The sequence below is a fragment of the Tupaia chinensis genome, unplaced genomic scaffold (assembly GCF_000334495.1).
Source record: "Tupaia chinensis unplaced genomic scaffold, TupChi_1.0 Scaffold000335_1, whole genome shotgun sequence".
In the NCBI taxonomy this organism is placed as follows: Eukaryota; Metazoa; Chordata; class Mammalia; order Scandentia; family Tupaiidae; genus Tupaia; species Tupaia belangeri.
This window is the reverse complement of record NW_006159829.1, coordinates 2,128,994-2,142,751: the sequence shown is the minus strand read 5'-3', so window position 1 is coordinate 2,142,751 and position 13,758 is coordinate 2,128,994. Positions and strand designations below refer to the sequence as shown.

Genomic DNA, 13,758 nt, shown 5'->3' with positions numbered 1-13,758 from the left:
CGCAGTACTGCTCGCCCTCGTCTGGCGCGCTCAGGCGCGGGGTGGGCGGCACGGGACCGCCGAGCTTGGCGCCGGCCAGGGTGTCGGCCTCCTCCAGGCCGCGGTCGGGCTGCGGGCTGTACTGCTCCTCCTCGATGCTGCACAGGTGCAGGGCCACCGACACCGTGAAGATGATGGCGGCGAAGAAGAACAGCACCTGGTTCTGCGTCTTGAACCAGGAGCCCAGGAAGGTCTGGGTCCAGTCCAGCCCGCCCAGCACGTAGCCGATGGCCCCGCCCAGGCCTGCAGGAGGGGAGAAGTGGGTGCTGAGGGAGAGCGTGGCCCCGGGAGAGGACAGGCCCGTCCTTGCTGGGAAGCCCTAGCAGGGCCTGCCCCTCACATGGCGGCCAGGAAGGACGCACGCTCCGCACACGGAGGGTGAGGAAATGGCGGAAGAGGCTCGGGGTGACCTAGCACCTGACCTGACAGTGACTGGCCTGGCCCATTCCTCCCTGGGCACGCCATGGTCCCCAGGCACTGTGTCAACACACACTCTGGCCAGCCAGAGGGAGCGGTCAGTGGGGAACTTCCGAGTCCCCTGCAAGAGAGCCTGTCCTGACTCCCACCCCAGCGACTCAGGCCCTCGGTGCCGCTGGGCTCAGCAGTCAGGATGGATGCCCTTGGCTAACTCCCCGACTGAGCCTGCCCTAGCCCAGGGCCAGAAGGGACTGCAGGGAGATGACGGCCTCGGTCCCCGCCCCAGCAGGGTGCCTACCAGCAGAGAAGGCGTGGATGTTGAGTGCCATGTCCTGCTCCTCGCTGTCCACCACGTCCAGCAGGTAGGCGCGGATGGGCCCCTCGGTGGCATCTGCGCTGAAGTCCAGGACCACCACCCCCAGCACGGTGAGGACGATGCCAATGGGCTGCCGGTTGGGCACATCGCCGAGGGCTAGTCCTGCATGGAGCATGAGGGTGTCAGGGGCAGGCACCGGCCAAGGCCGACCAGAAGCCAACAGCCCCCAGGTGGCAGAAGACACCAGGAGAGTGTCCCAGGGCGAGCCAGGTTCCTGGGAAGGCTCTGGGTGGCGGGGCCGGGTTCTCTCAGCTGTGCTCTCCGGGCTGCTTGCACCCACTCGCGTTGGCTGGACCCCAGAGCTGCTCTCCACTCCCAGCACAGCGGCTGTGTCCCCCACTGCCGCACGCTTGCCAGGAAGAGGGGATGCAGGTCACCCCGAACCTTGTGCAGGTGCTCAAGAGCAAGTATCGGATGGCCGGGGCACACCGTCTCTCCAGGAGACGGCGCCCAAAGCCTCCACGAGACCTCTGGGCTCTGGGTGACACTCCGAGCAGCCAGGTCTGGGAGGAATGGCAGCTTGGTCCCCCAGGTGTGCTATGGGCACCAAGGCCAGGGCTCCCCACCGAGTTTTGGCCGCCTCAGGTGAGCGTGTCCCTGTGCCAGGGAGCCAGTCACTGAGCCTGCTGGCTGGGGCTAACAGGGGGTCTCCACTCCCACCAGTGAGACAGGCAGTGGCTCCTGCACACAGGTTGGTGGCAGTTGGGGGGCAAGTCTGGGACCCAGGGCCAGCCGCGCAGTGCTGAGACCCATCTGAGCACAAAGCCGTCCTGGTGGGAGGCGCCGGAGGAGGGGTTTCTGCAGGAATCCCTCAGACTGCGGGCCTGGGAAAGCAAGCACCCAGGCTGGGGGTGGGGCCACCCCAAAGATGCGGCCTTGAGAAAGCCTTGCTCTTGTCTCTGTGCTTCTGGGGAAGAGTGGGGGGAGGGGTTGCACTCAGGGCACCCCCAGACTTCTGGATAGTGGACATCACCTCCTGGACGAGGCCTCCCTGCAGTGAGGCGCGTGGCTCTGGACACAAGCCTGCCCTTGGCCCCCACCCACCGGGCCCCTGGGAAGGCCAACACCTCTGACTCCCCACCTTCCTGCAGACCCGGGCAGGCCCCTCTCCTGGGCAGCAGGTTCCACTCCTGCTCCTCCGTCTCCAAATGTGGTTGCCAGAAAACTAAGTTTTTGTTTTAACAGTTTTTTTGATGGCAGCCCTCAGGGCCAAAAACACTTTTCCACAGAGAGCTGCTTTACTGAAACAGCACGCCGAGAAGGGCATGGACACACCTACAGACGTCAGCTCGGGGTCTGGGCGCTTTCGATACTAAGTCCAAGAAAAGGAGAACAAAAAAGAAAAGATAATTTCTGAAATATGTTGGGAACAGGACGTGGTGTCAGACACGCACTGGAAATAAGCGGTCACAACAGGAAGCGTTTCCCTGTGAACACGTCTCCCTGGCGTTCCCACGTGGGGCCTCCTGGCAGCGCCAGGACCGCCAGTGGCCAGCCCACACCGGCCCTGAGGCCAGGCAGTCTGAGGCGCCGAGACCCACACGTGTCACTGAGCGGAAAGTGCAGGTCAGGCTGGGGGCTGGCTGGAGTCACTCACCAATGGCAGAGCCGTTGAGGAAAAGCGCAACGCCGAAGAGGACGCCGACGCAGAGGGCGAGGATGAACGGCCGCCGGCGGCCCCAGCTCAGGGTGCACCGGTCACTCGCAGACCCGATGAGGGGCGTGAAGATGAGGCCGAGGATGGGGCTCAGGAACCAGGTGAGACTGTAGTACTGCTCCGGAAGGCCTGCAAAGGACACGCAGCGTTACACGTGCAGCACGTTTGCACAGGTGGGCACGCAGCCATGACACGTGGAGACATGCGCACTGGTTCAGCTGCCCCAGGAGTGCCAGGACAGGGTGCCTTGGTACGTGCACATACACGCAGATGTGCACACAAACACGCAGAGACGTGCACACAACGTGCCCCATTAGTGTCTCCTCAGGGGAGACTTTCTTTGTCCCGAGAAGCTGGGTGACTAGAAATCCACCAGAACCTAACAGCGAGCACCAGGTGGCCAGAGAAAAGCCTCGTCACTGGCCTGGATGACCAGGCCTGCCCACAGGGATGCTGGCCTGGCTGCCTGCACACACAGCAGGCATGCGGGGGGGCTGTGGCCTCGGGCTGAGACCCTCCACGATGCTGGTGCAGATGAGGCCTCGGGGCTGCTGAAGGCCACCTTCCCAAAGGGCGCCTGGCACAGAGCTGACCTCCCTGGACAGCCGACAGCCCATGACAGCAGGGCAGAGGTGCAGCTTCAGAGGCCACGAGAGTCCAGGACTCTCAGACCTCACTAGTTGCAAGTGCCCTGTGCAGGGTCCGCGAAGCTTTGGGGTGCTAGGTCACCCAGCGGAGCCTTTGGAGAAGCCCTGCTGTGCAGCGGGGAGCAGGCGAGAACTACATCCGGCTAGCCCCCCGACATTCACCCTTGCGTGTGACCTTCCAAGCCACTAGGGACGGGAGGGTTGTACCCACTTTGTGGGCAGGGAACCGGGAGCTCAGAGATGTCACACAGCTTCAAGGAGGCTGGCAGTGGAGACCACAGGATTCTAGTCCAGGCTGCCTGACCAGAGTCCACGCCCCTCAGCCTGGAAGCTGCCTCCCTGCCATGCAAACTGAACTGTCAACAGAGACGGGGCGGGCAGACCATCCTGTCAGGGTCACGTGGACCACCGGTGTGCACGGTCTGCGGCCCAGTGCAACCACACGCCCGTGTGCACACACAGCACTTCTGCGATGTGCCAGGGCATGAAGGACCTCTGCCCCTAGAGGCAGGGTGCTGGCGGCCCTGGGAAGGCGCGCTGACTGCGAGGATGGGTGGGCTTCAGGGCCATTCGTCCAGGGTGACCACGCCTCCAGCTGGAGACCGCGTCTCTGCACGTCTCACAGAGCAGGCAGGACAGTGCAGGGCCCCGGCACGCCAGGTTCCACTGGCCGCGACTCCAGGCCGGCACGGGGACGCGCTGAAGCAGTGAGAAGGAAAAGCCCACGTGGCAGGAGGTCGCCCCTGCCGGCTTGCCTGCTGCAACAGCCCGCACCCGCCCGGAGCCCGAGGGCTGTGCTCTGGCCCTACGCCACACAACTTTGGGGTGGCTGGTTCCGCGCCCATTTGAGGTCGGCAGACTGCACGCCATCTCAGGGAGCAAGGAGTCTGCCGAGTGTGTCCGGCGGGCTCAGGTTTACGGGAGGCGGAGGCCTCGTCTTCCACCGTCGGAGCTGTGCCCTGGCGGCACCACCGAAAACACCCACGACGGCGCCCTCCTCAGAGCGCGGCCGGCCTTGTGGCCAGATCCTCCTTAGCTGGTGCCCGGCTTGCGGCCTAACCGCCCCCAACCTGGCTCTGCTGGGTCGCCGCGGCCTGGCCCCCTTCCCCGCAGCTCGCATGGGAACCTCCACATTTTTGAACTTAGTTATTTTAAGGCACCCAAGAATAAAACTCATCTTCTGTAATTTACCCACACATCTCACCACTCCCAGCGCTCTCCTTCTTGAAAATGTTTTCGGCCCATATCACTTTTCTCAAGCCTGAAGAATCTCAGCATTTCTGACAGAGCAGCTCTGCTGATAACAACTATGCTCAAGTTTTACGTGAAATCATTTATTGCAGTTCCTGAGGAGTATTTCTGCTGGACACGGAATTCTGGGCTAGCCGTCACTCCCTACTCCAGACTCGGAGGACACAACCCCACTGCTTCCCAGACTCTGTGGCTTCCGAAAAGGTGGCTCTCCTGTCATGCGACTGTCATGTTCCATGGGATCTGGGACCACAGCATGGTGCATACTCATCTCACCCACTGGGATCTGAGACATCGGCTCGGTTCACGCTCACCCCATGCACCGGGACCTGAGACCTTGGCCAGTGGGCGCTCACCCTGCACGCCGGGATCCGAGACCTCGACCAGTGTGCGCTCACCCTGCACGCCGGGATCCAAGACCACGGTTGAGTGCACGCTCACCCTGCACGCCGGGCTCCGAAGATGCAATACGGGCTGACCATGCCACTGTGAGTTGGTCCACGAGCCTGTGCAGCTGGGAAGGCCTGGCACGCAGTGGGTAGCTGCAGCCACAGCGGGGTGTGGAAACAGCAGGGGCAGTAGTCACACACCCCCAAGGGCTCTGCCCAGCCTGGGGCCCCTCCCCTTCCCTGACCTGATGCACCATTCCAGTCTGCCCAGGGGGGCGGGTGCTGTGTGCCTCTACCTTGAGGCTGCTCCCCCCGCCCTTAGCTCTACCTCCCACAGACACCCCGGCCCTGTGAGGCCCAGCAGCTTCGGGATCCTTTTTCCGTCGCCCACCCTCGGGCAGCCTGCAGGCTTGTGGCACCAGGTCACCCTTCCCAGCCTGCTCAGCTGTGCAAGAGCCACAGGAGGTCCCCTCTGTCCACAGGCCCATCAAATACTCAGTGTGGCCAGGTACAAGCCCCACGTCCCCCGAGCTGAGCGATTTCGACACAGCCCAGCCCAGCACCATGGCGGCTTCAGACCCACACTCCATGCCACAGGTATCTCCTACCCTCTCAGGGGCCCCATCAGGCAGGTGCCCTGCACCTGTTACCTCCTGGGCAGGGAAACTGAGGCAGAGATGCCATAGCACCCAGGTGAGCAAGGATCCGGATTCCAGGAGCTTCTGCCCCACGGTGGGCCTCACTTCCCACCAGACCACACATCCGGGCTGGCTGCGTGGCCGATTGCTCTGCGCTTGGTGGCACGCAGACACGGTCGGCACCGCTCCAGTGCCCACCACCAAGTTCTCTCCCTGGAAGGGCAGGGGCCTGAGCCGAGACACCTCATCTGCCTGACAGCAGCCAGGTTCTGAACACCTGCAGGTGGGTCTGGTGCCATCCCAGGGCCACCTGTCCACTCTGTGGGAACCTGGAGTCCTGAGAGCATGGGAAACGCAGCTGGGGAGCTGAGGCGTGAGGGGCTGTGTGGGAGAGTGGGGGCTGCCCTAAGGAGCTGGCCAGGGGCGGTCGGCGAGGAAGACGGTCACCTGGGAGGTGCGTGGGCCTGTGGCTATCTCCAGGCGGCTCCCTGGGTCACTTCTAGGCAGGTTCCAGCAGGCAGACATGCAAGCCCGCCAGGAAATCAAGGTCACATTTGGTCACCTGGAGACGTACCGTGACCCAGACACCCACGGGGACAGCCTGGGGCCTGGCCACAGCTCTGTCTGAGCATGTTAGCAAGAAAGAGAGATGCTTCCCATCACGTCGCTGAGAAGCCCCGGAAGAGTGTGGGTCGCCACCTCCCCCGGAGGCCCCACGATGTCCAGAACAGTCCCCTGAGACCAGTGAAGACTGCCACTGGGAGGCCTCGGACGGGGCACTTCCCAGCACAGCTCGACAAACACAACACCAACCCCTAGTAAATAACTCTTGTTTTTTTCCAGGCGAGAGCCGAACAACAATGGTGGGACCAGGAAGGCTCCGGGCTCACAGGAAATACTGGCTGTGTCACCGCTCGCCCGCGGCTGTATGAGGTCACAGGTGACGCTCAGTCACGTGCGACGTTTTTGATAAACGGGTCCTTTCTGGGGGAGGGGCTGGGAATGGGAACTTCGCCTATAAACGTTTAACAAAAGGTCTGGGGTGGGAATCGGAACCCGCGTGTTCCTCCAGTAGACAAAGCCCTCCCCATTGAGATACGCTTGTGTTCTCGGCCAGAACTTCACGGCAGTGCTCGACTGGGATGGGCCTTCGTGGGAAAGGCCCAGACCCTCGCGTGACCCCCGAGGGCCAACGGCGTTGCGGGCTGTGACAGCAGGCATGGGAGACAGTGCCAGCCCCTCGGTCCCTGCAGGGGAGAGGCGGCTGCTCAGGGCAGACTCCGGGTGGTATGGTGGGTGCTGAGCCCAGGACCCCTCAGACTGCACCTTTCCAGAGTCTAAGGAGCTGCCGCCGCACCGCCCCTTCCAGAATCCAGGGCATCTCAGACGGACGGGTGGACGGACGGACGGGCAGCACACAGGCTGGCTCCTCCCGGCTGCCCAGGGCCACAGGAGTAAAGCCTGCGATGTGCGGAGAGCAGCCCAGGCCAGGAGCCCCCAGGCCGCTCCTCCTCCCCGGGGGCGAGGAGGGGCAGCCTCGTCATGTTGTCCGTCACCACCTCGACGACGGAGTGTCCTGGGAGACGTCGGGCTGGCGCACAGAGGACCCTGGAGGCCTAAGCTCTGCGGTTCAACAGTGGACAGAGGCGACAGCTCTGAACTGGGGGCCCTCAAACTGGCTCCCACCCTCTGGTCAGTTCTCCAGGTCCTCCTGACGGCCCTGAGGCCTCGCAGCTCCCAGGGTGACCCCAGTACTGCCGCACACGGGCTTCCTGAAGCTCAGCGCGTGGTGGGGGAGGCCCGACCAGATGTGCTTGGCCAGGTCCGAGCAGGGCAAGGACTCCTCCTGCTTCCCCGCCGTCCCCAGGTGGACCTGCAGGCTGGGCCGCTGTGAGCTACACGCCAGCCGCCCCTGCCTGGCGTTCGCCACCACCTGTGCTCTGAAACGGACGTTACAATAAGCGAATGCCAGTAATGACATGGCCACGTGGTCCTAGCCACGTCTACAGGCGTGGCTCTCGGCCCGAGATTCCAGAAGCTTCCGAAGAACACTCACTGCACACCGTCCTGCAGCCTCTGCTTACTCTCTGGGTCAGCGTCAGCCATGGCCCTCAGCTGCCTCCCACAGTCACACGGCTCGGCTGGTCCCCGGTGGACAGGCTTCTTGACCCAGGCTTGGCGAGGAGGGAGAGACATCAACTCCCACAGCTGACCCCGCTTGACTGGGGCTCTGGTCCCGGCCTCCTCTGGGCTCCAGTCCCTACGGCTGCTCAGGGCCACCATATCCAGCAGCACAAGGCCTCACCTGACCATCTGCACACCCCACCTGGCACGCGTTCCCTGTCGGACCTCCCACACGGTCTGTGACCTCCACCCAGAGCACTTGGGGGCCGTCGCCTGTCACTCTGCACCCTCACAGAGCCACGTTTTGGGAAGTTTTCTCTGAGCACGCAGGATTCCAACCGACCCCTCTTCCCTGGTCCCTCCACAGCCCACCCACCACGTACAGCCCACGCAGGGCACCTACAGCTGCTGTGAGGGCCCGTGCACTGCTGGCACTGCCTGACGCCTGGCCCTGGGGGATGCACACTGTGCCCATGGCTGGCAGGGCCCTCTGTGCCCACAGGGCAGGCCAGCCCACGCCGACAGCCTCTCCCTGTGCCTGGGCTCAGGGCTGTCTTTGCTCCAGGGACGAGCAAGCGGCTGTGCGGGCCCAGCGGCCCCTGAAACCACAGCTCTAGACGAGGTCTGAGGCCCAGGCGTGCGGCTCCTGGACGGGGCGAGCCCCGAGTGACGTCGTGGAAAGGCCCTGGGGGAAGGTATGAGGCCTCGGGGGAGGCAAGCTGGGGCAAGCAGGTGCCCTACAACCTACGTGAAGACCCGTGCCCTGCCCACACTGTCCCCAACGTCCGTGTCCTGGGGAGGCCCAACGGGCGCCTGACCCCCAGCCTCGCAGCCCGAGGGGGGCCGCTATCCTGCTGCTCGGCCTCCTCTATCAGCACTATCTGCCGCTGATCTGCCACCTGGAAATCTGGAAAGCCACGGCTAGGACCAACCGCACACTGACACGCCTCACTCTGGAAGAGCCCAGCAGCGGCCCGTGCCACCGAGGCCTGACCTGTCAGACGTGAGCGTCCCTCCTGCTGGGCCTCCGGGCCTGGGCCTGTCTGGTGATCCAGGAGGCGCCTCCCACTGCGGGGCAGACGCCGTGACAGAGACAGTCTCCGTGCAGGACACTCAACGAGGGGTCTGCTGACCACCTACAGCCTCTGTGTCCCCGTCTGTGAAACCGGGCAGGTGCCGTAGCCCTACGGAGGTACCATGGGAGAGGCCTAGCGCCTGGATGCCTGAGCATCACCGGCCCTTACGTGGTCCTGGGACGTGGCTGGAAACCGAGCTAGGGAGCCCTGGAGCCGGGCGGCGACACACACACTGGAAAGGGACCCCACACCAGATGTGGCAGGAAGCAGGGGGAACGATGCTGGTGACAACTGAGCTGGCGGTAGACTGAGGAGCTGGACAGTGGGGGGCGGGCGGGGTGGGCAGGAAGGGAAAACCTGGCCTTCGCATCAATGTGAGCTGGCGCCCAGGGCTCACGGAAGGAAGCCAAGGTGGCAGCTGGGCTGGCTCGGGCGGACGATGGCCTAGGGCAGGGAGGTGCAGTGCTGAGGGGGTGTCACGTCTGGCTTGCTCTGCTTGAGCCACATCCTGGCCACTCTGTGGACACCGGGTATGCCCACAGCCAACTAGTTAATGAGCAGCCCTGGGCAGTATGCGCCAGCTCTCCCGGCTCCAGCCGCCGCCAGCTGCTTCCCAAGCTGTGCTAAGAGCAGTGCCCGGACCGTGTCCACTGGGCCTTTCCCTCTTGTTCAGCCCTGAGCATGCTCAGAGCTCAGAATTCCTGTCTCGCCAAAAGGATGCCCACTCTGTGATATGCCCACACCTAGATTTGCAGATACTAAGTATGCTCCAAGTGCGTTCCAGTATGAGAGGAGGAAGGTTAGTTTCTTTTCTGGGATGTCCTCAAAGCAGCTTACGAGCTGTAAGATACGCCAACCTCTGCTCCTGGCTTTAAGGAGGGTAAATACCTACTCTGCACCCCTCAACAAATCCTATTTACGTAAAATAGGCCGAGCGTCCCTTATCCGAGCTGCTGGAGACCAGAGTGTGATTTTCTCGGAATCGGAATCACCGGCATGCGCAGAATGAGGCTCTCGGGACGGACCCTGAGCCCACGCGTGGCACTCGCTCGTTTCACGCACACCTCAGACACGCAGCCCAGGGCACTGTAGACACGATGTTGTTCCGCAGTGCCTTGACTGTGACAATCCAAAGTGAAAAGCGTCAGGTTCCAGAGCATTCTGCACTCTGGGTTCTAGGTGAGTGACGCTCAAGCCCACCTTTACACGTGTAAACACGCCACAGGGCTCACACAGCCGATTTTGTAACGAGAAAATCATCATCGAGAAACAGCGTGTTGCAGGCGGATCCTAAGCTTAGTTTTCTTTCTTTTCCCCTAAGGTTTTTGCCACAGGGCATTGTGCTCTCACTGGAGACACAGAGAGACTGCGAGGGAAAATGAGAACTCACCCCCCGAGGGATGGCTACACGGCAATCCCTTCTCCTCTCCTGGGATTCTGGGCACGTGCGTGCGCCCTGTGTGAGTTCCGAGCCCAGCACCTTAACTACTACACCCTGCTGGCCCCTACGCCTTTTTTTTTTTGGAGAGGTTTTTGCTATAGGGCGTGTGCGCTTGCCAGGGAGACAGAGAGAGACAGAGAGACAGAAAGCAAGAAATCACCCCCCAGGGGGGATGGTCACACTGCAATCCCGTCTCCGTTGTCCTCTCAGGATCTCGGGGCACACATGCACACGTGCCCGGCGTGAGTTTTAAGCCACTGGGTCCGGGATGTGAACCGTGGTTGACTATGTGGGAGTCCAGCGACATAGCCATTACGCTAACTGCTGGCTCTTACGCTGACTATTTAAGAGCAAAAGTAAGACAGTATATGTTTTAAGTCTTACATTAAAAAAACAAAAGCTTTTCTCTGTTATTCTAACTTTGGGTTTGATATGTGTTGAGGAAAAGTATTGAACAGCTATAGAGGAATTCCCGAGAAAGAGCACAGCCTTCCCCAGAGAGCCAGGAGGCTGCAGCCGGCCATGCTCAGCTCAGCGAAGCCGCATGGCCACCACACAAGCCGCTCTGGTCTCTGCGCTAGCATTTCAGTACACGTTTGCGGCTTTGAGCTGTGCTATGGGGCACGTGCACTCACGGGGTGCGTGGGGTAGGGGAGAAAGCACTCCTGGGGCGTGGCCATGCCACAATCCTTTCTCCATTCTCCTCTTGGGATTCTGGGCACGTACACACACGCCCAAAGTGTTGTCCAAGCTGCTGGGTCTAGGATATGAACCCCACAGCTGGCCACGTGGGATCTAGCATCTTAACCACCATGCCATCTGCTGGACCCGAGGTTTTGTTTTAAAATCTTATTTTTGCATTCATTTATAAAGTTAATTAGCCATTTTTTACAGGAATAATTAAGGGGAAAAAAATCTTCTGTCTTCTTTAGTGCAAACATACGTGTGGTTTGACTCTGCCGCTAATCCTGCGAGTCGTGGCAACCTGGCGAGCTTAGACGGCTGTCCCACGGTGCTCTCCTTATCACGAGGTCTACGTGAGCTGCTGCGCTCCCGGTGCGCAAAGGCGCCGCACTGCTAAGGCTCCTCTCAGGCACACGCTGCCGCCACCCCACTCACCTCGCCCTGCCTCGCTGGGCCCTCAGCCCTCGTACCCCGTGGCTACACCACTGCCCGGCCCTGCTCAGTGCTGGCTGCCCCGTCCTGCCCCCTGGAACCTGGCTCCCTCCGTGAGAGAGCAGGTGACCATGCGGCTCTTACCAGGCCCGTCCTTCCTGTGCAGGCTGCGAGGGCCTGCAGCATAGCAACCGCTTGCCCCCCCAAGCCTGCTGAGCCCCAGCACTGAGGCTGGCCCAACAGGGGCCTCTCCCTAGGCCCTCCCTGGGTCCCCACACAGGCGTCCTGGCACACAGACCGAGTGTCACCTTGAGTATCCAGGTCCCCAAGTGAGTGCTAGCCTCAGGCTGCCCACTTCGTGCCCAGGCCCTCACAGGCAGGCATGCGCGGTTCCCTGGGAAAAGTGATTCCAGTGAACACTGCATTGTTTCCAAAATACAATGATCTGAAACGCAAGGAAACCCCGGCTTCCCAGCCCAAACAAAACATCCTTGCACATAATGTTTCTCCATTATTTTGGTCAAAATTCAGGAGATTTTTACCAAGGGTAGCCCGAACGCACGCCATCCTGTCGGCTGCTCTTACTGCGTCTGGACGCATGCGTGCGCAGGTGGCCTCACACACTTTCCACAGCTGCACCCCGGCCTGGCCTGGGGCCGCCCTCCCGGGCCTCTGAGTCTCCAGCCAGCAGAAGTCTCGCTGTGGGCTGGACTGCTGTGAGAGGCTGTCCCCACCGTGGGCTGTGACACAGTACACGGAACGCGACATTCGCAGCCCAGCTACTGCCGAGGGTGTGACTCGGTGCCAGCAGGGACTCCACACCTCTGCGGCCTGCACTGCCACCACGTCCAGAACTTTCTCAGCTCCCCAGCTGAAACCATCCCCACTGAAGACGAACTGCCCGGCCCTGGCCTGGGCCCCCACCCGGCTGCTGGCTCGCTCTAGGGTCTGACTCCTCTCGGCACCCAAGTGAGACCCACGGCACTTGTCCTGGGGTGCTGGTGCCTTCCACTCGGCAGCACGCCCTCGGGGCTCACACAGTGCTGGCCACTGCCTCCTGCTCAGGCCCGCCCTGCCCCTCAGCCCCTCAGAGCCCGTGGAGGGAGTGTGGTGGGCCCCGGAGCTTCGGTCTCAGCCCCAGTGTCCAGGCAGGAAGGCCCACCGGAGGAACACCACTACTTCCTAACTTCCAGGAGTGCTTGGGTGCCGAGCTGTTTACAAGCCAGAGGGCATGTCTGTTGGCCAGAGAGGGGCAGGGTGAGCAGGGGGGAAGAACACGCGCCTGGGGCCTGGCCACACCCTGACTCCTTCTCCGCCATTTCTCCACCCTACTGGGATTTGGGGCGTGTGCACTCAGCGCGTTTCTCAAGCCAGCGGGGTTCGAACTGCACACTTGGTCATGCCGTGCCTGGCTCCCTAACCAGGCTGTGAGCCTCTGGGTATTTACTCAGTGCCTCTTGCTGCGCCCAGGGCACAAGTCCCAGGGCACTGATGGACAGGAAGCAGGCAAGTTGCCCTGCCCCGGGCAGCTGTAAACAGCAACCACTGGAAGCCCTAGGCTGGGGTGGGAGCAGGCACCTGGAGCAAACCTACCACAAGGTGTGGTCTAGTTCAAGTCCCCTGGGCTCTCGAAGCGCCCGCTCCAGCCCATCTGAGTTACTGTGGGAAGGAGTGAGTTGCCGTGTAAGTCACCAAGAGCAGTCCCGCCCTGCAGACCAGGCCCAGGACCCACCCACTAGCACCTCTGAGCAGAACAGCCATGGCCACAGTGCCGCTGCAGGGCCCATGTCAGCACCGCGGACACCTGCAGCCATGCAGGGGTGACCCAGGGGTCTGGGCAAGTTAGGAACCCTTCCCGCCAGAGGAGCTGCTCTGTGGTAGCCGGCTCTGGTTCCCAGCGAGGAAACCACCAGGGGTGTGCTACCTGCAGAAGCTCCTGGGGCGCCGGTCCCTTCCAAGGTGTCACCAAACAGAGGGACTCCTGGAAGGCGTTGGTGGGGCTGCAACCTCACGTGAGTCGACAGCCAGCTCAGTCAGTCACTCTCTTCCCCGCAATCCCCATCAGACGCATCCCGTGGGCCACCTGCCAGTCACTTGCCCACTCGGGAGGGCAGAGATCCCCTTGAGAGTCTACGCCAGTCCCCTGCACACGCGTGCATGCCATGCACATCACAGGAGGGCGACGCGCACCTCTGCTCGGCCGTGGCAGGAACGTGTGTTTCTAGCCCCCCAGGCCTGCCAGTGCCGGCCTGCGGGTTTCCAGTGGGCAGACAGTGCGGAGCAAAGAAGGCGCGGCCTCGGCGCCACGTCGGGCTCGGACGTGTGAGCGGCGGTGGGAGGCGACCCGCGCTTCGTGCCTCTAAACTTCCGACTCTGCGAGTGGGCTGGGACGGGGCAGGCTTTCCCCACGAGGAAACCCACCCTAGGAGCCCTTGGGACCTCGCAGAGGACTGGGGGACGCTGGTGCTTAGAGGCGAGTGGGCGCACACACACGAGCTTGGCCCCGACCCACCTGCGCACCCACCGTAGGCCCGACTGTCCTGAACACGCTGCGGACGGCGGGGTCGCCCTGGGCTGCGGGTCTCAT

At 62.4% G+C, this 13,758-nt stretch overlaps 1 protein-coding gene across 1 annotated transcript in view; it reads right to left on the bottom strand.

Annotated features, from left to right (window-relative positions):
• The window catches only part of SLC45A4 (solute carrier family 45 member 4), a gene marked incomplete in the record, with an annotated part of 35,229 nt that overhangs the window by 7,299 nt on the left and 14,172 nt on the right, over positions 1-13,758 (bottom strand). Inside the window, 3 exon segments of the mRNA XM_027773305.1 lie at positions 1-282; positions 755-934; positions 2,430-2,618. Of these exon segments, the coding sequence (XP_027629106.1) occupies positions 1-282; positions 755-934; positions 2,430-2,618 (651 nt within the window).